General features: G+C 46.4%; 1 protein-coding gene and 1 pseudogene across 2 annotated transcripts in view; both read right to left on the reverse strand.

Annotated features, from left to right (window-relative positions):
- LOC132354078 (zinc finger protein 347-like) overlaps positions 1–24,753 on the reverse strand; it is a 44,010-nt gene that overhangs the window by 11,806 nt on the left and 7,451 nt on the right. The window contains exons 1-2 of one of the 2 annotated variants that reach the window (XR_009499170.1): positions 5,975–6,060; positions 3,356–3,641 (exon numbers count right to left, since the gene is read on the reverse strand). Coding sequence is in view for 1 of the 2 variants with exons in the window: in XM_059905689.1 (XP_059761672.1) it covers positions 5,975–6,101 (127 nt within the window). In the remaining variant the exon portion in view is untranslated. Of the gene's footprint in view, positions 1–3,355; positions 3,642–5,974; positions 6,102–24,753 lie in introns of those variants that run through there. The other variant, XM_059905689.1, reaches the window with a different exon arrangement.
- LOC132352930 (L-lactate dehydrogenase A chain-like) lies at positions 18,718–20,020 on the reverse strand (annotated as a pseudogene).

Here is a 24,753-nt window from a genome sequence, read left to right on the forward strand (position 1 = left end):
GCGGCCCTCCATCCCCCAAGTCTCCCTTCCTCAGGGCCCCACGGGTGGCCTCTTCGCCAGGACGATGGGCGCCGGCAATGCCCGCTCCCCCCGGGGCAGCCCCTCCCCCTCTGGCCCACATGCCCGGGGCCTGGCCCTGCCCTATGGCGGGCACAGGAAGGTCCCACAGCAGGGCACGCGCCACCGAGCCGAGGACGTGGAGTCCCGAGAAACAACGGGGTGGCCCAGCAGAGCACAGGCCCCGGGGTCCTCCCGCAGACCTCCTGCAGCCCCGGTCCAGGTCTTCCTTCCCAAGGTCCCAGGTGGGCTCCCAGGTCCTGGGGTGGGCGCTGGCTGTGACCTCGTCCATCCCATCCTCCCCGCCAGCTCCTGGGACTGGGCTCGGGGTCTCCGCACCGGGCCGGGGTGGGGGGAACTGCTCAGAGGAGAGCACACGCACATTTCCACAACAAGAAGCAGCGCTGGGCCTGAATCTACGCCCAGAAAGCACACGTTGAGCTCACGACACTGGCCCACAGAGACCAGAGCCTTGGCTGGCACGTGGCGTACCACAGGGCTCCGCAGGGGGACGATGGCTAGGGTGTGAGTGTTGGGGGGAGGGGAGCGGGGGCTGGGGGGCTCCTTGACACCTGGGTCCCTCTGGGGCCTACAGGGACACATTTGGGCTTGCCAGCACAGGAAGCAGCCTGCCCCAGAGGGGGGACACTGAATAGGGGTCCCCTCTCGGGAGGGAGGCCCTGGCACCTTGAGTGGCCCCTAACGTCTCCCAGGCCAGTGTGGGTGGCAGCCATCTGCAGGTGCCCCTCACCTAGGCCGGGGCTGGCCACTCAGGGCTGCTCCCAGGTGGCAGGCTTTGGGGGCTGGCCTTGGCATTGGCAGCTGGTGAGTTGTGGTTCTCCAGGCCAGTCCCAGGTCTCCAGTGGCCATGCACAAACCTAGGGAGAACAAAACACTCCTTCCTCCCGCTAACAAATTCTCTTGGACCCTGCCCGGACCCCCCTCCTCCTCCTGCCCCTCGTCCTCTTCTCCATGTCTCCCTCCTCCGTCTCCTCCTTTGGAACAAACGCTTCCCTGCACCCCCCACTCACACCAAAGCCAGTTGTGGGGTAACTGGGTCACCAGGTACTCAGCGCCCTGCCTGCCAAGCTGAGCCGACGCTCTCGCCTGGGATCGTCTCACAGCGTTTGCTGTCCTTGTCCCTATTGCCCTTGCAGGCTGCAGGGGGAAGAGACTGCCCCCGGCCCTCACTTGCGCAGAGGCTCCAGGGGGCTGCCTTCCTGGGGCGGGGCTCCCCTCGAGCGGTGTAGATGATCCTGAAGACGGGCTGGACCCTACGGTGTCCCCTCCGGAGCACCTCCTCTCTGCCCCACAGCTCTTCCTGGCCAGCACCAGCGCTAGCGCTGGCTCCTTCCGGTAGGGGCGGCCCCGGGGGAGGCGCCTCTAGGCCCCGCGTGGCCTGGGGGCCCATCAGCATCATTAGCTCAGAGCCCACAGGGTGGGCGTCTGAGGGTGGCCGGAAGACAGGGCTGATGCCAGAGCCCCCGACTATACCTTTCTCAGCCTCTGCTGTGTTGGGGTCTCTGTCTGAGGCTCGGGGACCCCTCGTGCTGGGTATGGCGGCTCCCCGCTTGTGTCGCCGGTGCCTCCCTGAGCTGACGTTGGCTTGGTTGGTGGAGTCCCTTCCAGCTGGTGGATGCCGAGGGGGCTGGGCCTGGGCCTGGCTGCCCTGCCCCTCTGCCCCAGTCAAGGCCCCCACTGTCCCTGCGGACGGCCCCTTCCCCTCGTTAAAGTATCTGGGTTGCCTGCTAGGGCAGGGGGTGCCTGGATATCCTGAGCCTGTGCTTCCTCGGGCTTGGGGTGGCTCATGGCCCCAGCCCCCATCTCGTTTCCCAACTCCTCTGCTGCAAGCTGAGGCTTCTGCTTTGCTGGGGGCTGGTTCTCGGCCCTAGGACACGCTGCCTGGCTGTGGCCTTCCTCCCCAGTCCCGCAGAGGCACGGCACCTGCCTGCGCTTCAGTGACAGGGTAGCCCCTGTCTGGACAGTCTCAGTGCTGCTCCCACGAAACAGCCGTGCCTGCACCATGACCGGACGGGCTGGCACACTGGTTTCTGCCAGTACCTGGGGGCCAGAGGCCCTGCGGCCCCTTCCCACTTGCCTCTGCTTCTCCCTGGCCACTGCCATGGTGGTCTCCACTCCTCCTCGTCTCGAATGAGCTTCAGTAACTCCAGGAAAGTGGGCGCACACCCTCGCTGCTCCAGGAGCTTGAGCTTGCCCTGGAGGGCGGTGCTCATGGAGGCCTGAGCCAGGACGTGTTTCAGGCGAATCATGTCTGCGCTTCTCACTGACCAGGGGCTGTGCTGCAGGGCGTTCTGCAGCAGGGGCTCTAACCGTAGCAAAAAATCAGAGACTTCTCTCCGGACTTCTGGCATGTCTGGAGGAAGTTTAAATGTGAGGTTCTATAGTCCTCTTTACTCCCGAAGATCTGCTTCAGGATGTCCAGGCACTGCTCCACAGTCATGGAGTCATTGTTGGCCCGCAGCACCTGTATGAGGGACAGCGCGGGGCCCTCTAAGCTTTCCAGGAAACGCCGCTGCTTCTCTACCTCAGGCACCTGCCACATCTGCATCATCTCAGTCACCTGCTCTAGCCAGCCTTCAAAGTTCTCTTCGCCTGGGCCTGGGAATGTGCTTCCCGAAAACACCTTCAGTTTTGGGTACCACATGCTTTCTTTCAGAGGCTGCGGGACTGGTGGCTCGACTTGAGCCAAGCCTTTTGGCTCTACCTCCTCAGGGTAAGTGCTATGCTCCAGGGTACTGACCACATTTACCATTCTCCGGCCCTCATCTTTCAGGAAGTAGTTCAGTCTGTTGATACGTTCATTATCTGGGCTACGGAGCTTCACCACCACTTCCCAGGTACCTCCCCTTCCTGGGATCTGATTGGGCATCGTAGCATAATTGACCTCGTCAGCCAATTCGATGAAAACTGCCTTAGAGTTGTCTTCCCATCTGAACATTCTGCCCAGCACACTGTAGGCACACAGGGGCTGTAAGCCCGCCTTCAGGGTCTCTGTCATTTCCTCTTCACTACAGTCCACAGGGATGCCCACGATCAGCACGGCCTTCCTGGCGTCCAGGTCCAGCCCCTTGCACCAATCCTCCAACAGATGCACAGCCATTGCTCCCACTACCTATGGACTGACCTAATGCTAGGGGCAGTAATCAGCTCACAGTGTTTGACCAGGACTCAAGGAATTCTGAGTCAATGCCAAGTATGAAGGCAGAATCGTTCCAGGTTTCCACAGCCTCTGCTTGCCGTGGCCTCCTCCTCACAGTCCAAGGACTCCTCTGTGTGTATTGGAGGCGCCTGCTGGAGACGCCTGCAGGCCGGGGCGCCTGTGCACCACGCCACCGCGCGTCCATGGGCACTGCTTGCGTGGCGCATTCCCCTGTAATTGATTTCTAATCTCATAGTGCTGTGGTCAGAAAAGATGCTTGATATGATTTCAATTTTCTTAAATTTACTGAGGCTTGATTAGTGACCCAAGGTGTGATCTATCCTGGAGAATGTTCCGTGTGCACTTGAGAAGAAAGTGTAATCTGCTGATTTTGGATGGAATGTCCTATAAATATCAATTAAATCTGAAAAAAAAAAAAAAAAGAGAATGAAAAAAGGACTTCTCTGGTGGCGGAGTGGTTAAAGACTCCGCCTGCCAATGCAGGGGACACGGGTTTGATCCCTGGTCCAGGAAGATCCCACGTGCCATGGAGCAACTAAGCCTGTGCACCACAACTACAGAGCCTGCGCTCTAGAGCTTGTGAGCCACAACTACTGAGCCCGAGTGCCACAACTACTGAAGCCCACACGCCTAGAGCCCGTGATCCGCAACAAGAGAAGCCACCGCAATGAGAAGCCCACGCACCACAATGAAAAGTAGCCCCTGCTCGCCGCAACTAGAGAAAGCCCGCACACACCAATGAAGACCACACAGCCAAAAATAAAGAAATAAAATAAATAAATGTATACAAAAAAGAGAATATATTAAAAAAAATCCTACATGATGGTCTCAATCGATGCTGGCAAAGCATTTGAAAAAAGTCAACAGCCTTTCATGATAAAGATACTCAATAAACCAAAAAAGTTTTAAAAAGCTACCTCAACACAATAAAGGACACGTATTGACAGCACACAGCTAACATTATGCGCAATGGTGAAAGACTGAAAGCATTCCCTCTAAGATCAGAAACAGGACAAGGATACTTGCTCTTACTTCTAAAAACTTATTCCTGGAAATCCTAGTAGGAACAAGAACAAGTAGGCAAAAAAAAGAGATAAAAGGTATCCAAATATAAAAAGGAAACAAAATTATCTGTTTAAAACCAATATGATCTAATTTGTAGAAATCCTGAAGATTCTGGAAAAAAAACAAAAAAACAAAAAACCCTGCTAGAAATACTAAATTACCAGACATTTAATCAACATGCAAAAATCAATGTATTTCTATACAACAAAAATTCCACCATGAGGGGGCTCTTCCCCAATCAAACACTCACATGGAAAATAGAAAACAAAAACACTAATTAGTAACATCAAATACATAGACCTGATGATAAAATTAATAAAATCAAGACCACTTGTTACCCATAGAAATGTACAAAATGAAAGCAGCAGTGCTGTAAACAAAAAAATGATAGCTCACCATTGATAAAGTATCACTCCACAAACTGTCTCATTAAGACGCTTCAAAATTAGCTGTGACGGTATAATGAACAATGGCATGCACAGGCAACAAAAAATATGGCATGACAGTTGAGTCAATAGCCTAACACGAGAATGTGAACTTGGACAATGTAATCCCTAGGAGAAATTCCTATACCATTTCTTGAGGCTCAAACGATGGTAATTATTACATGTGAGCAACATTGTCACAGTGCCTTTGAGACATGTTTCGGTGATATTCCTCAAAACCAGAAAAAGAACTGCAAAGACTTATCAGGATCTTACAACATAGGAGGGAAAGTATTCTCCATCAAAAATTTTCTGTTACACAGCAAACTCATTCCACAGTATCCACCAGAAGTTGTCCATTAACTACAGGTACATTATCAAGGAAAGAAACGAGATAAAATTTCAGTCCCTAGCAGCATGTCTTTCAAAAGCAACTTTCAAAGGCAAAATCATGCAAACTTAGGAGAATATTAAATCAGAAAGAATATATATTTCCTAAGTACAGCAGTAAGAAAGGAAAAAAATATAAGATATGGGGTTCAGATATTATGGGTCCTTGACACGGAATCATGAGCTCAACCCATAGATTCCAAGATAGAGCCAGAAAGATTCATATGTTCTCCCCATGTAGGACTGGGGATTAAAACGAGGATCTCTCTGTCCACCGTCTTTAGAGTTTCCCTAAGTTACAATAACAGAAGATCTAATGCACCTCCCTATTACACACATCCCTGATGGGTGTGGCAAAGTCAGAACAGAAGAAATGGCCGACGGATCTAAACAAGCAGACAGGGCTTGAGAAAGCTCCATGCAGGTTCTGAGGTGCCAGATGGAATGAAACAGCAAGCAGTGTTTTCCCATCTTATAATTAGATCTTCTAAGAAACATCAGATGGGGGTGTAATCCAGAAAGGCCCAGGGACTGGAGTCTGGAGGCATCAGCTCTGATCTATATGGACTGAAAACTGAGCATTCAAGAGAATCAAGCCCAAAAGGAGAGATGAGAGAGCAAGAGACCCCTTTATTTTAAAAGTTTCCAGTTGGGTGTTTTAAATACTTAAGCACCGGAAAAAACTCCTGGTGTATCATGAAGTGGGCAGACCATCTAAAGAAATGGCACATTTAAACTCCTGAGACCTGAGACATCAAGGCATTGAGTTCAGTTAAGCGAGGCATGGGATTCCAAAAGGCAAATAAGGGTAAATGCAAAGATACCCTCCCAACATTTGGAAGGAAGTTATCCTCACCCACAAAGATCAGGTTCCTGTAGGTCTCCAACATCACGTCCCTGTACAAGGCCCTCTGAGCAGGGTCCAGGCATTTCCACTCCTCCTGAGAGAATGTGATGACCACATCATTCAATGTCAACTGACCCTGAAAGAAAAAACACACTTCACCAAGTGTGAAAGAGTTTATTTATGTATTCCACTAATAAAACACTGATTCAGGGGTTTCCCTGGTGGTGCAGCGGTTAAGAATCCGCCTGTCAATGCAAGGGACACGGGTTTGCGCCCTGGTCCGGGAAGATCCCACAGGCCGTGGAGCAACTAAGCCAGTGCACCACAACTACTGAGCCTGTGCTCTAGAGCCCACGAGCCACAACTACTGAGCCCGCATGCCACAACTACTGAAGCCCACACGCCTAGAGCCCGTGCTCCACAACAAGAGAAGCCACCACAATGAGAAGCTCACACACAGCAACGAAGAGTAGTCCTCGCTCACTGCGACTAGTGAAAGCCCGTGTGCAGCAACGAAGACCCAGTGTAGCCAAAAATAAATAAATAAATTTATATATATAAAAAAATACTTATTTAAAATTAGAAAAGTTATTACTATTATACATTAACAGATTAAGAAAAAAATTATCACAATAATAAAGTTTAAAACTTACTGGAAAATTAAAAACCATTAAAAAAAAAAAGGAAAAAAATATTGCAATTAAGCAAGAACATTTCACCAAACATGATGATCAGAAGGAAACACTCGGAGAGAAGTTAACGCTCTTACACTGTTGATGGGAATATAAATTGATGCAGCCATTATGGAAACCAGTGTGGATGTTCCTCAATAAATTAAAAATGGAGTTGCCATATGTTCCAGCAATTCCACTCCTGGGCATATATCCAGACAAAACTATAATTCAAAAAGATACACGATCCCCTATGTTCACATGATCATCATTTACAAAATTCAAGACATGGAAACAACCTAAATGTCCACTGACAAATCAGTGGATAAAGAAAATGTGGTGTATATATACAATGGAATATTACTCAGCCATAAAAAAGAATGAAAGAATGTCATTTGCAGCCACATGGATGGACTTAGAGATTATCATACTAAGTGAAGTAAGTAAAAAGACAAATACCATGTTATCACTTATATGTGGAATCTAAAATACGACACAAATGAACATATTTACGAAACAGAAATACTCACAGAGAACAGACTTGTAGTTGCAGGATTGTGGTGGGGGGAGGATTTCAAGTTTGGGATCAGCAGATGCAAACTAGTATATACAGGATGGAGAAACTACAAGGTCCTACCGTAGAGGACAGGGAACTATATTCAATATCCTGTGATAAACCAGAATGGAAAAGAATATATATATATGTATAATTGAGTCACTTTGCTGCACAGCAGAAATTAACACAACATTGTAAATCAACTATACTTCAATAAAATTTAAGAAAAAAAAAAACAGAAGGAAATACTCAGTGCATTCCCACTGACATTACAGTGGAGGGAAGGGGGCTGGCCAGGGCTCCTGCCTTTCACCACTGTACAGGGTGCCTGCGCAGGGACCACTAGAGGAAGTAACAGGAGGAAAACAGAGAACAAGAGCAAGACACAGAGACAGCATGTCAGAGAGTTAAAACTGTTAACATTCACAAATCTAAGGACACAGAAAAGCTAAAAGTGAAAGGATGGAAAAAGATATTACGTCCCAAAGATAGCAGGGATGACTGCATAATATCAGACAAAATGAATTAAAGAGAAAAATTGACATAAGACAGAAAGGACATTATATTATCATAAAAAAGGGTAACTCTCAAAGATATAACAATTATAAATATTTAAACACCTAACAGAGTTCCCCTCAATACCCCAGTGTTAAGTACCAGTGGAAGCAAAGAGAAGACCAAAAGGAAACAGAGCACCTGAACAACACTATAGACTCACAAGACCACAGAGATCACCCCATCAAACAAAAGCAGAAAACACATGCTTCTCAAGCACACATGAAACATTCTCCATCACAGACTACATGTTAGGCCACAAAGCAAATCTTAGCAAATTCAAGAAGACTCAGATCATAAAATGTATTTCTCCAAACATAATGAAACCAAACTTCAAAAAGCCAGCAGAAGGAAAACAGAAAAATTTCAAAAATGTAGAAATGAAACAATTCATTTTTAAACCAATACTTGAAAGAAGACAAGGAAACTTTTAAAATATCTAAATGAAAGTAACAACACAACATACTAAAAATTATACCGTCAAGCAGTACAAAAAGGAAAGTCTACACTGCTAAACATCTACAACAAAAAAGAGAAGAGAACACAAATCAGGAATATATTCACTACAAGGAAGGAGAGAAAAAGAAAAAACTAAACAAAAAGTTACTAGAAAGAAACAGAGAAGAAAGGTTAGTTGAGAGATAAATGAAACAGAATGTAGGAAAACAAAATAAAAATCAAACAACCAAGAGTTGGTGTTTTAACACTAGGCAGGAAACAGATTGCAACTGGTGTCACAGAAATGTTTTTTAAAGGAAGATAAGGGAGAACTATGAACAGTAATGCCTACAAATTACATAATCTAGAAGATACAGGTAAGTTCTTACAAACGTCAAACCTAACCAGGCCTAATCATTACAAAATAAAAAATTTGAATAGAATTATAACTGGGAGATTCAAGCAGTAATCAAAAATCTCAAACAAGGAAAAACCCAGGACAAGATAGCCTCCCTACTGAATTGTACCAAACATGTGCAGAAGAATTGCCTGTAATCCTGCTAAAATCTTCTTGAATAGTCTCAGAGGGAACACTAGCAAATTCCTTCTACGGAGCCTGCTTAACTCTGATACCAAAGCCAGAAAAAGATGCAAGAAAAGAAAACTACAAATCCAATATCCCCCACACATACTGATGCAAAATCCTTAACAAAATACTACAAAATCAAATTCAACAGCACGTGAAAATGTATTCAAATCAACACCAAGTACATTTTATTCCTATAATGCAAGGCTGACTCAACATAGAAAAGTCAATTAATGTGATATAACATGTTGACAGAATAAAGGAAAAAACACATATGATCGTCTCAATTGATGCAGAAATAACCCACTTAACAAAATGCAGCAACCTTTCAAGATATAAACCCTCAACAAACCAGAAACAGTAAACTATCTCGACATAATAAACACCAAATATGAAAAGAACACAGCTAACATTATACTCTACAAAGACTAAAAGGTTTTCCTCTCACATCAGGAGGAAGGCAAGCGTGCACACTCTCTGCTATGCACACTTACTACTATTCAACAAAGTACTGAAAATCCTACCAAAGCCATTAAATGGAAAAAGAAATCAAAGATACTCAAACTAAAAAAGAATTATCTTTTTTTGTGGGTGACAAGTTTTATACGGACAAACCACAAAGACACTACAAGAAAACAACTATGTCGGGACTTCCCTGGTGGCGCAGTGCTTAAGAATCCACCTGCCAACGCAGGGGACACGGGTTCGAGCCCTGGTCCGGGAAGATCCCACATGCCGTGGAGCAACTAAGCCCGTGAGCCACAACTACTGAGCCTGTGCTCTAGACCCTGCGAGCCACAACTACTGAGCCTGTGTGCCACAGCTACTGAAGCCTGCGCGCTCTAGAGCCCGTGCTCCACAACAAGAGAAGCCATCGCAGTGAGAAGCCCAAGCACCTCAAGGAAGAGTAGCCCCTGCTCGCTGCAACTAGAGAAAGCCCATGCACAGCAACGAAGACCCAACACAGCCCAAAATAAATAAATAAATAAATAAATTTTTAAAAAGAAAAAGAAAACCCAACTATGTCAAAAAATTTTTTCAGAAAACTTGGATAAAAAAATTAACATGCAAAAATCAGTCAAATTTCTATATGGAATGAAAAATGTCAAAAAAAATTAAGAAAACAATCCCATTAACTACAGCATTAAAAAGTACAGAATACTTAGGAATAAATTAGCCAAGGAGGTGAAACACTTGTACACTGAAAACTACAAAACTTGTTAAAAGTAATCCAAGGAGATACACACAAATAGAAAGATATCCTGTACGCATGCACTGGAAGACTTAATATTCTTAAAATGACCACAGTCCCAAAGTGTTCTATAGATACAACAGAATCCCTGTCAAAATTCCAATGGCAATATTTGCAGTGACAGAAGAAACATGGTAAAAAAAACATGCTTTGCAGTAATACAAAAAAACATGGTAAAAAAACATGCTAAGAGAATCTCAAAGGACCCAAAATGGCCCAAATACTCTTGAAACAGGAGGGAGATGGAGAAGGCCCTTTTTGAATATCAAAACATATTACATACAAATTAATCAAGACGGTGTGGTACTGGCATGAACACAGACACATAAAGCAAAGGAACAGAACAGAATGCTCACAAATAATCCTTGGCATGTATGTAAAATGTACTCACAAGGGTGGTAATACTACTACACAACGGAAAAAGGACAGTCTCAGTAACAGATGCTGCTGGGAAACTGGATATCTACCAGCAAAAGAATAAAGTAGGGACCTTACTTGCATAAAGCAGAAAAACTTCTCTGTCATGAAAAAGGCAATCAACAGAGTGTAAAGACAACCCCTGAGAAATGGAGGGGAAGAAAATGACTTGAAGAATCCAGAGAATTTTGTTGATTTCATAGTTTAAAATCGATGATGGAATAAAACACCCTCTATCACTGATGTCTCTTTCTGGACTTTCCATTCCATTTTCCAATCACTCAGATTTTGAACTCAGTGACTCACTCATTTAGCTTCTAGTGTATTATAAAAAAAAATCAGAACAAATTTCTTGTTATTGTTCAGTTTTCCAGAATTTACTAAGTATTGTGCATATTCAGATGACTTCCACGAACAGGATAGGTCACAGAATTTACAGAGAGTGGACAGTGCATTCAGACGAAGCCCTTTAACAATACCTGCTGCCCAACAGCACTGAGACCCCATCCACAATCCATAGGTGTGAAGCCCTGCCTAAGACAATGTCCACTGGAACCTCAGGGGAGATGAAATCTAAGTGGACAGGACAGGGACTGAGGGAAGGCACTAGATAAAGGTGAATGTACAGGTGTCAGGAAGGATACCTCAGAGTGAGACAAGATTAGCAAGTCCAATTGAGGGCACTTCAGAAAGGAAAGACTGAAGAATCAACTGAGAATATGACTTTACCTCAGAAAGAGCCATTCCTGACTCCTTTTCTCTTCCCTCTCTTAAGGGCTTCTTTGTTAGACAACAGGACTCTTTAGAGGTCTATCCTGAGAGTTGGAAACAGGCTGTTTAATGCTTAGAATCAACACAGCCCCTTCCTGAGTCACCACCACGCACACAGGGAAGACCTCAGCATGTAGAACAGACAGTCCCCTGCTGCCCACTGTCCCAGGAGGGGCTCAGGACAGTAAACTTCCACACAGAGACCAACCAGGGAGCTTCCCCACACTTTCCTTCAGATCTCGCTCCCCTCCTGGTGAGGCCCCCACGTACACAGCAGCAGTGGGCACCTCAGCTGGACCCGACGACCCCCTGCAGGTCACAGACCAGCCCTGATCCATCCCCACGCAGAGCAGAGCCCCTCAGCCTCAGCCCAGATCTCAGCCCTCAGGAACGGGGGGACCCGGAGTCACAATGCTCAGTGAGGGATCCAGATTGGAACATCCTGGGGAACCTTAAGGATTACTGATGTTGGGCGCCATCCATACTACTGGAAAGCAAACCTCTTGTTGTATGAAGGGGATATATGACGATGCCTTACTCAAATCCATGTGAAGTCTGGGTGGAGCCCAGCACACCTCCCACGTTCTTTTTTTCCCAAGCTCTATTAACGTATAACTGATGAATAAACATGGTGTACATATAAGATAGACAATGTGATTATTTGGCAGATATATACACTGTGTAATAATTATCACAAAAATTACATGTGAAGACACCCAAGGACCCACTAAACCTAAGATACCATACTTTCATTTACAATGATTCCAGCCCCAACACTGTCATCTCCAAAACCTACTAATTAAAAAAGAGACATATGCAATAATGCACGTGCCACAGTCAGACCACAACCTCTCCCAATGAAATGGCCCAAATTCTCCACTGGATCTTTCAAAGTGTATCTGAAATGGTCTTCACTTACACAATAAAATGCTCAAAAATACCAAAGGTAACCCATAAAATATCTCTAAAATTTTCTGTGTATCACTTTAAGGGTTGCATGATGATTCTTCCACTCTCAAAAGACCCAACATGAGTCAATGTACAGAGTGGATTCTGTGGTGCACCCTGTAGATCCAGTCCCTCAGGACCATGGCGCCCATCCACCTGTACCCAGAGCGTGCTGTTCGCACAGCTCAGGTCATATCTCTAAGGGCACGGGAGGAAAACGTTTGTCTTTCTAAATCCTTCATCGCCTTCATTCGTACTCAGGTGTGACCATGAGTTATTCAATGTAACCAATGCATGCAATCCTCAGTCTCAGCATCTATGTCCCGGGGAACCTGAGCTAGGACTTTATGGCAATTCAGTTCGTGTAACGCAGCCCACAACTACACATACCACCTCCAGGTGCTCCGACCACAATTAAGACATTCCTTTCAAATAGGTCTCCAGATGCCTTGACCCCAAAAGGGACAGGTGCCCACACCATTCACCTGGCTCACCCTGAAGCCCACACTGGCTGCCACATCCCTCCTGAAGACCCCTACAGGCTGCCCTCCAGCTTCCCAACTGTTCTGCCTCTCCTCCACGCACTCATGGGCAGACAGGGCTAAAAGGCACAAGGACCTCTCAGCAAAGCCATCGCAACAGGAATACACACAAGCTGCCACCCAAAGGACACTGGCCATTCAGTATGAAGGTCAAGAAGTCGGCCATCCTGGGAAAACTGACCAACAATTGGGAACGTCATGAAGTCCAGTTACAAAGGCATGTGAGTTCATTTACGGAGACTCAAAGCAGACAGTCCCCGAGTTTCTTGACTCCTGTTCTACCCACTCACAGGTAATTAAAGGATACCCTAGCTCTTTGAGGGAGGCCTCCTTCATGCCCCACTGGGTTCTGGACTTCTGCTCACCCTTAGCAGAGTGAAATCACTAACCCTGACTCTGTGCAGATGACCTGCCGGAAGGCAAAGCTCCTGTCCAAGGGGGCAGCTGGTCACCTGACGCACACAGCCTGGAACACCTGGGGGCTACAGCAGAGCACTGACACAGCAGACTAAACGTGGGGACACGTCACCCACTGCTTGAGGACACCAGCTGTATAGGACTTTTTAGGCCTCCCTACATCTTTTTGCTCTTGAGTAATTAAACAGACACATAAGGTAAGGATCGATTAGAGTGGAAATGTCCAAAACAAGTGTGAGAACCATCCTCATTACCTGCCCTGGCACCTTGGTATTTCCTGAGGAGTACTCAGCCCAATCAACAATCCTAGCCTTGAAAACATCCCCAGAGTGAGGTGTTGCAGTGACCCTGGGAAGATGAGGAACACTGTATCCTTTGATGGAGGTTAAGCAGTAAAGACTAAAAATAATCAATACACAAGTACATTTCTGTTGAGGGTGACTGATACAGAGGCAATAAAACCTGGGTAATTTCACAGAGATTATCGGAGGAAGGGGAAGGGGACACATCTCTGAAGTAAGATGTGGAGGACAAGGGGCCTGAGCCATGGTGACTTAAAGGCCAACGGTAAGAACAGGAACTAAGATCTGAGACAGAAAACGTGTTGGGGTTTGGGAACAGAAAAAGGTGAATGTGTCCGGGGCAGAGTGAACCATGAGGAAACGGTCACTTCCCAAGATGAGGCTGGAGACACTGGCAGGGCCCTGAGCATGATACAGGGCTGTGTAGACACAGTGAGGAGACTGGACTTTGTCGTAAAGACAAATAACAGCCCGTGGAGATATGAGTGCCAGGACTGACATAAACTCTCTTCAAATTTAAACTTTCTGCAGAGAAATACATCTCACTATGGTCACTTTAACTCTGAGCCTATGTTCTTGTCTCCCTTCTAGGGTTTGTTTTACTTTTACATTCTGGGATGACTGTGACCCATTTAAATTTCTAAATACAACTAGACACTCTCTTCAAAAATAATTGCCACACACGGTGGGTGGGGGTGGGAGGTGGGGAGGGATGATGGGAGATTCAGATTGCCATATACACACTACAATGTATAAAATAGATAACTAATGAGAACATACTGTATAGCACCGGGAAGGCTATACAGTATGTTCTCAATACTCTGTGGTGACCCAAATGGGAAGGAAATCCAAAAAAGAGGGGATATGTATACATATGGCTGATTCACTTTGATGTACATCAGAATATGACAGTACAGCAATGTAAAGAAACTATACTCCAAATAAAAAGTGCTACTTATACTTTTTATTAAAACTTTATCCATAAATTAAGACTATAATGATATATACTAAAAGATTAATACCATCTTTTTTGAGTGGGATCAGAAATGATTTCCATTTTCTTCTTTTTGTCTGTATTTTCACATGGGCTTGATATTACCTTTGCAATAAATATATACTCAAAAAAAAAAGAACTGCCACACACAGACACACACCCAATTTCGCCAATGAATTCAGGGGTGAAGTGTTGCTCAGACTGAGAATTTCTGGTCTAGTCTCTCATCTCTATGTTACAAGTGGGCTCTCTGAGGCCCAGAGGGGGCACGTTTCGGAGAAGGTCTGAATTGACTGAACAGAATCAGGTGGAAATGAATTCCGAAAAGGTCACCCGAAGGGCCTCTTCCTTTCAAGAGGTACCATGTGCTGACAGTTATTTCTTACCCAGTCCTCTACCCCCTGACAAGAAATGTAAGAGGGTGAAGGACAACTGTCTGAGTCAAGTCACTGCCCCATGGCTGAACAGGAACTGGATATGGAAGTCATCTTATGATTCAAATAATTACAAAATGCACAAACCTTACAGCCAGTTTTTCAATTCTGATCCTTGTCTATGTAAGTCAAACAAACAAAATTTACATTCATTAGATTTTAAAGCCAGAAATCAATATATCACGACTTAATTGTCCACATCCAAAGAACTCACCACACATCTGGACCCCATTTCTCCCTTGTACCTGCACTACTACATCTTTACATTTCATTAGGTTTATCTGTCTCCCTATTTCTTTCTCTGTGTCCATCTTTTTCTTCCCTTCTGCTCTGCTGCTGTTCCTGCCCTCCTCTCTGTTTCCTTCCTCACGCCTGTGCTGCCCCACTCTGCGACCTGCTTCCCCTCTTGTTGCTCTCTCCGCCCAACCTTTCTGACTGTCCTGAATATCCGTATCTTTCTGCATCTTTCTTCCCGATCTCGGCCCCCTCTCTCATCCCCTGGTTACGGCGTTTCCATCCCGGCCACAGTCCCTTCCGCCCCACTCTGTGGCACCACCAGGTGGCTGTACTTCCCATCGGCTCGCTCTTCCTCTGCTCTTCTAGTTCCTAGTTGTTCCTCTCTTGCTCTCCCAGAGCCACGTGGCTCTGAAGGCCAAGGTTCAAACTCCATTCTCTCCGGCCACTCTCTGCGTGAAGCGCCTCGCCACTGTATTGTCCTCCATTCTACTGGTGATCCAGGGCCCCTCTTCCCACGCTGCTATGCCATGGGTTCTCCCCCATTCCTTCAACATCTCAGTTATTCCTACTTCTCTGTCAGTCGCTCCGTCTCTACTCCTCCTACTTCCCATCGCCCACGTGTCTCCAGAAATGGCGGCTGAGTAACATACCCGCCTACCGGAAAAGAGATATTTTCCAGCGGGTGGAATTCGGGAAGAAACAACACTGGGTGTCACACGTCTGGCCCAGGTCACCTCCCCCTACGCGGGGTGAGGAGAAGGGCTGACTACGAAGGGGAGGCCGGGGGAGCTGAAGGACCGGCCTGGAGACGCGAGGACAGAGGGGCGGGGAGGGAGGGAGGGGGTCTCAGGAGAGGGGCGGGCTCTCCAGAACCCCAGGACCGGGGAGAGGAGGCGGCCTCTCCGGGAGCGGGACGGCCGGCGCTGCCCTCCAGGGGCCGAGGGGGCGAGACTGGGGGCGCGAATCCACCTCAAGGAAGAGGACGCTACGCGGTGGGCCACTGAAGGTTTGAAGCAGGAAAACGGCGCTAAAGACCGTGTCCACGTGGACTGAAGGCCGTAAAGCGAAGGGCAGGGACCTCAAAGAGATTTCAAACCCAAAGGAAAACATACCCGACCTCTAACGGCGACGTCTGGATCTATTAGGTAGGAGGCCGGATGCTGGGATTTACGGTTCATCGTAACTCCGAAGCCAGTAGGTTTCAGTACGAGGAGCAGCGAAGCACAGATCTTCACTAGCGAAGCGCAGCTTACCTCTGCGTCTTACCTCGTACCGTGACCTTCGAAACATGGCCCCTGTTTCCGGTTCCGCAGGTAACTACTAATTCGGGGGAGAGGCGGGGCTTCCGGGGCGGGGCCTGCGCGGAGCGCTGTGTGCGAGGGGCGGGGCGAGGAGGGAGCCCAGACGCTCGGATGGCCGGAGGGCGGGCAGTCACTTTCCTCAAGAACTAAGACGTTTCCTCTTAACTTAAAAACGGTTTAAATAAAAAGCTCCGCCCCGCCCCTCCCCGCCTCACAACAGGTTGCTCTAAAGTCCCGTTAGTGAGGCTGAAGCAATTCAGAGCTCTGGAAACTTGGGTCTCCGAGTGGTAGCTGTGGGGCGGTGATTGGAGCCTGGAACATTTCCTGCAGTTAGAACTAATAAAAGCAATTCAGGAAACAAGAGCTGGACTTGTCTTTCTATTACAAACTAGAATGACAGAATTACAAAACTCTGGGTAGGATGGGCTTTTTCACACTGAAAACTCTACAGAACAGACATTGTTTCTATTCCCTGCTCACTCAGGAGGCCAAACTCAACGCTCTGCTCATTTCCAGACAATCAGGGACTAGACCTGAGGTCTGAGCCTGGTGAACTAAAGCATGTGATAATTCAGGGCACTAACCGTTGCTATAAAAAGAGCAGTAAAAAAAAAAAAAAAAAAAAAAAGAGCAGTAGGGGCTTCCCTGGTGGCGCCGTGGTTGAGAATCTGCCTGCCAATGCAGGGGACATGGGTTCGAGCCCTGGTCCGGGAAGATCCCACATGCCGCGGAGCAACTAGGCCCGTGAGCCACAACTACTGAGCCTGCGCATCTGGAGCCTGTGCTCTGCAACAAGAGAGGCCACGACAGTGAGAAGCCCCGCGCACCGCGATGAAGAGTGGCCCCCACTTGCCGCAACTGGAGAAAGCCCTCGCACAGAAACGAAGACCCAACACAGCCATAAATAAATAAATAAATAAGGTTAAGAAAAATATATTTTAAAAAAAAGCAATAAATTGTAGTATTCTTTTTTAGGTAAATTATTTTTTGATTGTTTTGCTTCTTTTTGCCTTTTAAAACCTGCTTTCCCCCGGAGTATGATAGAGAAATACTTGAGATACATCACTATTCAGTAAAGGTGTACCACAGAATTCTCTGACTGAACGTATCTTGTGAAATGATTAGGGCAGTAAGTTTAGTTAGCCTCCAGCACTTCATATAGATACAATAAAAAGAGAAAGAAAAAAGAGAAACGTTGTATTCCTTTGATGAGAAGGCATTATTCTTTAAAATACTTCTCCTATTCTACACTTAATAATTGCCTTCAAATATCTTCGAGAAAAACTTCTTTATATCATAGTACACTTAAGTCAAACATAACTAAAAATAATGTAATTGTAATTAGAAAGTTTTTTATTTTGAAATTGTAACATATTTTAGCTCTGTTTCTTTTTTTTTTAATATTTATTTTTTAAACCTTACTTTATTTTTTTATTTTTGGCTGCATTGCATCTTCATGGCTGCACGCGGGCTTTCTCTAGCTGATGCAAGCGGGGTCTACTCTTCGTTGCGATGTGCAGGCTTCTCACTGCAGTGGCTTCTCTTGTTGCGGAGCACGGGCTCTAGGCGCACAGGCTCAGTAGTTGTGGCTCACGGGCTCTAGAACCCAGGCTCAGTAGATGTGGCATGTGGGCTCAGTAGCTGTGTCTCGCAGGCTCTAGAGCACAGGCTCAGTAGTTGTGGCACATGGGCTTAGCTGCTCCGTGGCATGTGGGATCTTCCCAGACCAGGGATCAAACCTGTGTCTCCTGCATTGGCAGGCAGATTCTTTTTTTTTTTTTTTTCCACTGTTCAAGGTTTATTTATTGTTTTCGTTGGTATAACACTTAAGAGAGTTGGCTGAATTATTTGTCGATTTTTCTTTTTTACATTACATGGCAATGTATACTATTCTGATACATATAGTACATAAAATAAGATTCTTTAGAACAGTTATGCACAAGACATACAATACTGGATTTATAATCAATCCCAGAATGTGATTAATTGGAGGAAAAAAAGTTGGACTAGGCATCTTGGCTAAAGGAACCGGAAGTTATATAACACAGAGTTAAATACACATCTGGTTTGAAGGGCAACTGCAGCATCTGCAACATTGTCAGTGGTACCTCTTGAGGAAGTAGAACTATTTTACACGAACCAATTTAGGACCACACAAGATAAGTGCCATGCAGCAGCAGGATACAGCTGCAGGGTTTTATGAACCATTCCTATTGCTAATGTTAGGAAACTGATGTTTTTCAGAGGCTGTCTTAACATTACTGCTTTAGTCACAGATCAGATATAAAGGACAGTATGCAACAACCTCCAGCTAAAATCCTGTTGTAGCCTAGACAGTGAAGTGGTATGATATTAGACTTTAAAACTGCAGCTCTTTCTGGATCCCCCAAAGTGTATCTGCACTCTTCTTCAAACAGGCCTGTTCCTCAGGAGTCAGAGTCACTTTCACAACATCTGAGATTCCATTCTGTCCCAAGATGCAAGGAACACTAAGGAAGACATCCTCTTTCATTCCACAGAAAGCCTTAATCATGGTGGAAATCGGATGCACCTGCCTAAGGTTCTTCATTATACTTTCTGCCAAATCTGCCACAGATAGTCCAATGGCCCAGGATGTGTATGTAGCCTTTCAGTCTGATCACCTCAAAAGCACTGTCAACCACCTGTTTGTGAACTGCCTTCCACTGCTCCTTACCTGCATCAGTGCCTAATTCGGGGTGCAGATTCTTCAGCGAGACACCAGCAACATTCACTCCACTCCATACAGGCACACTAGAGTCTCCATGCTCCCCAAGGATCCACCCATGACAGCTTAATGGGTGAACTCCCAGCCTTTCCCCCATGAGGTAACGGAACCGCGCTGAATCCAAATTGCAACCGCTTCCAATAACATGGTTTTTGGGAAAGCTGCTTATCTTCCAAGCCACACGGGTCAAGATAGCCACTGGATTGGAAACAACAAGCAACTTGCAGTTTGGGCTGTATTTTACAGTATTAGGAATGATGAATTTAAAGATGTTCACATTACACTGGACCAAATTAAGACAGCTTTCTCCCTCTTCAGCCTGGAGTTTGCTGTCACATTATAGTCTTTGCCAGAGACGATTTCTGGTGTTCTAAGGAAAAGGCTGCCATGTTGGAGATCCATCATCTCTCCCTTCAGTTTCTCTTCTACCAAGTCCTTCATTAAGATACTGATAGCAGGGCTTCCCTGGTGGCGCAGTGGTTGAGAATCTGCCTGCCAATGCAGGGGACACGGGTTCGAGCCCTGGTCTGGGAAGATCCCACATGCCGCGGAGCAACTAGGCCCGTGAGCCACAACTACTGAGCCTGCGCGTCTGGAGCCTGTGTTCCGCAACAACAGAGGCCGCAATAGTGAGAGGCCCGCGCACCGCGATGAAGAGTGGCCCCCGCTTGCCGCAACTGGAGAAAGCCCTCGCACAGAAACGAAGACCCAACACAGCCAAAAATAAATAAATAAATTTAAAAAAAAATCTGAAATTAAAAAAAAAAAAAAGATACTGATGGCACAGGCCATGCCAACAGCACCAACACCAACCACTGTAATCTTATTCTGGGGGACATGTTCTTCCTTAAGAAGATTCCGAATCAGCTGATCCTTGAGAGTTGCCATATTGGACTTAGAACCGAAAGGAATCGGGAGTGCACATTGGGCAGGCGGGCAGGCAAGTGGCGCTGGACCCGGAATTGGCGGTAGCTGCTCGGGTACTCCGAGTGGGGAGCAGGAGGGGCCTTAAATAGAACCGCGAGGCTGACGTCAGGGGGGGAGCCGGGCGGACGTGCAGGAACCCACCGGCAGGCGGATTCTTAACCACTGCGCCACCAGGGAAGCCCTAATATTGACTGATTGATTGATTGATTGATTGATTTGGTTGTGCAAGGTCTTTAGTTGCAGCAACTCCTTAATTGCGGCTTGCAGGCTCCTTAGTTGCAGCATGCATGTGGGATCTAGTTCCCTGAGCAGGGATCGAACCCGGCCGCCTGCATTGGAAGCGCAGAGTATTAACCACTCCGCCACCAAGGAAGTCCCTAGGTCTTTGTTTCTACTTCTGAAAGTTCTGTGATGTGTGGATGAGAAAGCCTGTAAAGTATACAGGCTTCAGAGGAAATTAAGATTAGTTTCATCTAAAGAATAATCATTTTTACAGTGTTTTAAGGGTATTTTATAGGGAGATATATTCTCTTTAATACAAACCCTAAAGAAATTAAAACTAGGTTATCAGCTATGCAAAAACTTCATTTCAACCCTCAATATATTTATGGAAATATCTGTTCGATAACACCTACAATGTATGTTTTATCATATGCCTACATGATGATATTTACATAGGGAAATAACCTAATTACAATATTTTCAGGTAAACGAATAACCTGCCACAATTCACCCTTGTGAAACAGATCATTTGAGTAAATACTTTGAATTACAGACTACATTTTTAATTTGAAAATCGCCACCACCCAGAAAACAAATCTAAAATCACAGATGGTGGCCATGAGAGGCTAGGTGAAGTACTCCATAATGTGGTGATCTCAGCATTTATTTGGTGTAGGCAACTGGCCAACAGGGATCTTGATCTGACTCGAGCCTTTCCCCTGACAACACGTCCTATGGAACAGCCCACAGAGTCACAGCAAGTTTAAGTTCCTGTTATGACTGACTCCCCCAACTGCCCTTGTGATAACCATTTTCCCCTGTCACCCAAGGCTTTCGCCTGGTTCTTCTTTGGATGAGACATGCTTCCAACAAGGAAGCCTACCCATTCCTGTTTTTTTCGGTTTGCACTGACAAATGCAGCCTGAACCCAAGAAGCCAAAACATTTCATCCATGGACCCTAATGAAGGCACATGCCTCAGGGCATGCCCCATGCTCTCTGCCTGCACCCCTCCTTGAATTCTGACGTGTTCCCTCCAGCTGTATCCTGTACCTCCTCCAGAACCTGTGAGTAATAAACACCTCCACTTCACGTTCCCATGCAGTCTTTTACTGAGTTGTGGCTCAACAATCGGTATCAAGAGGCTCTAGTTAACAAATGTTAAATTTAAAAAGTCACAAGAGTGATATTAGACAATTGTATCAAATGTATGAAGAATAATTAACAGTAATTCTATACAATTATATTGTTCCTTGTTCTCTGTCGTGTGTGTGTGTGTGTGTGTGTACACTCGGAGGTTTGACACAGGGAGGGAGAGGACAGTAGGAGAACCAGCACTGACCTGGCAGTAAGAAAGTAGCAACTACAGCTTCCCAAAGATGAGCCTCTGGGCTGCAGGTCACTGTACTGTTGCTGGCCCTCGGATTTTTGGAATAAATTTCCCTACCTCCACGAAGTTACTGGCCTCTCTCAAATTGTGCCCACAGACACATACCTACCAGAATCTACCTAATGAAAACATTCTGCCATTTGAAGTTTATACTCATAATTTCCGCTCAGGATTCAAATGAACTTACAAACTCTCATGGGGTCCAACACAGCCTCCATGCAACCCGTAATGATCCGCTCATCCTGCTATAAAATACCAGAAAACATTCCAAACTCTAATAAATCATGCCTGAGGGAAAAATACGTATGAAGACACCCAAGGAAACACTACATGCAAAACACCATATTTTCATTCATAGTGACCACAGACCAAACACCGTCATCTCCAAAAACTACATAAAAGAGATGTATCTAGTGATGCACATGCCACACAGAGACCCCACCGTTTCCCAAGGAAACACTCCAAATTCTCTCTTTCTTATCTTTTGTATCAGTGCATCTGAAACTTTATTTGCAACACAAAATACTAAAAAATACAAAAGGTAACCCACAAAATGATCTCTGAACTTCTCCCTGTATTACTCTAAAAATAGCACAGTGATTCCCTCCCCAGGCCCCCCCTGGACAAGGAAGGATTTATTACTTGCAGCAATTAATAAGAACACCAGAGTTCTTTCCCAAAGCAGTGTCCCTGCACAATGATCCTTGACCTCCCAAAAGACCGACACAAGTCACTTGTGGAGTGGATGCGGTAGGGCACCCTCTAGCTCCATCGCCTGAGGACAAGGCACCCATCCTCCTGCACTGAAGGATTCCTGCAGGCTCAGCTCAGGGAACACATCTGACATTGGAGAAAAAATGTTTTTCTCTGCCTAAATCCACTGCCTTCTTTCTTCCCAAGATATGACCATGAACTATCCGAATAAACAAATGCAATGGAAACCTCAGTGTCAGCAGCTAGGTCCCAGGGAACCTGAGCTAAGACACTATGGCACCTCAAACCATGCAACGCACTCCACATCTATCCATAAACCTAATTCCAGGTGCTCCAGCCAGAAGTGAGACACCCTTCGCCAACAGCTCCACACACCCTTTGAGCCCACAAGGGACGGGTGCACACATCTTGATGCCCCGACTTGCGGCCATGTCTCTGCTGCAGAGCCCTACAGGCTTCCCTCCGATTTCCCCAATTTTCTACCTGTTCCCAAACCACTCATGGGCAAACAAGGCTGAAAGACACAAGGACCTCTCAGTAAAGCCATCACAACAGGAATACACACAAGCTGCCACCTAAAGGACACTGGCCATTCAGTATGAAGGTTAAGAAGTTGGCCCTCCTGGGAGAACTGACCAGCAACTGGGGTTGTTATGAAGTCCAGTTACAAGGGCATTTGAGTATAGTGAGGAAATCTCCAAGACAGATGGTTCCCAGGGTTTTTATCTCCTGTTCTCCCCACTCACAGGTAATTAAAAGATACCCTAGCTCATTGGGGGGGGGGCCTCCTACATGCCCCCTTAGGTTCCCAACATCTGCACCCTCAGAACAGTGAAATCACTATCCCTGACTCTGAGCAGATGAGCTACTGTTAAATCAAGGCTCTTGTCCAAGGTGGTGCCTGGCCCCTGGATGGGCACAGCCTGGAACACCTGGGGGCTACAGCGGGGCAGTGACACGGCACACTAACCATGGGGACAGCTCAGGACACTACACGAGGACACCAGTTCTGTAGGGCTTTTTAGGACTTCCTACATCTTTTCCTCCCATCCTGGGAGGAAGAGAAACACGCTGCGCCCTTCAACGAACGGAAAAGGGGAAAGACTCCAAATGATCAATGGAGAAAGGCATTTCTGATGAGGGGGGTTGATACGGAGGCAATAAACCCTGGTGAATGTGACAGAGACTGGCTGGAGGGGATGGTGGGGCCCTCTCAGAGCCTAGAACTGAAGGAGGACAAAGGCCTGAGCCATGGTGACTTAAAGGCAAAAGGTTAAAACAGGAACTAAGATCTGACACAGAAAAGCCACCCCAGGAAGGACCCTGAGTCAGACCAAAAATGGACCAAGCAAGATGACTGGCCAGAGACAACCCGGAAACTAACCCCATGACCATCAACCTGAGACTGCGAGCCACGTGACAGAGCCGTTCTCCTGGGTTCCCTTACCCTGCTGCTCTTCGCCCAGGCGCCCCTTCCCAATAAAGTCTTTTGCTTTGTCAGTATGTGTGTCTCCTCGGACAATTCGTTTCTGAGTGTTAGACAAGGGCCCACTCTTGGGTCCTGGAAGGGGTCTTCCTTCCTGCATCAAAAGTATGAACGCTACACATGCACATTTTTACCAAGTGGGTTGAACAAACTAAAATTAATCCAGAATTACATTGGCCATTATGAGTATCATTCCATCTCCCAAAACTCGTTTTCCTTAAGACTAAATTTGAAGACTGCAGTTCTACAATTAAACAAGACGAATGGTATATTTATTTTCATGGGTACCTGGAAGCTTCCAAACAGGAACAAAATTCTAAAATTGCCTCTTTGCGAAACACTTTCTGAACTGACCAAACCAACCAAAAAGCCAGAAATGAACAAAATAGCTTCTGAAGCCTTATGCTACTAATGTTTTCCTCCCCCAACTTGACAACCTGTGTGTTTTCTCAGAACCCTTTGTTTCAGACTCCACCATACAACGGTGGGAACCTTAGCAGGGCAGGAAGGATTGAACACAGTAAACTCTTACACAGAGACCAGCAAGGCAGTTTTCCCACACTTTCCTGCAAGTCACTGTGCTCTCTGGTGAGACCCTCAGGTGGACCCGACGACCCCCTTCAGGTCACAGACCAGCCCTGATCCATCCCCACGCAGAGCAGAACCCCTCAGCCTCAGCCCAGATCTCAGCCCTCAGGAATGGGGGGACTCAGTCAGGATGCTCAATGGTACATACAGATTAGAACATACTGGAGATCCTTAAATATTATTCATTAAAGTTGGGCCCCACCCTGATAGCATGAAAGAGGATCTCTGGTCAGGGGGCACACATGTATTTACAAAATGCCTCATCCATCTAATGTGAAGACTGCACTGAGCACCA

This window comes from Balaenoptera ricei, chromosome 19, assembly GCF_028023285.1.
Source record: "Balaenoptera ricei isolate mBalRic1 chromosome 19, mBalRic1.hap2, whole genome shotgun sequence".
Classification (NCBI taxonomy): Eukaryota; Metazoa; Chordata; class Mammalia; order Artiodactyla; family Balaenopteridae; genus Balaenoptera; species Balaenoptera ricei.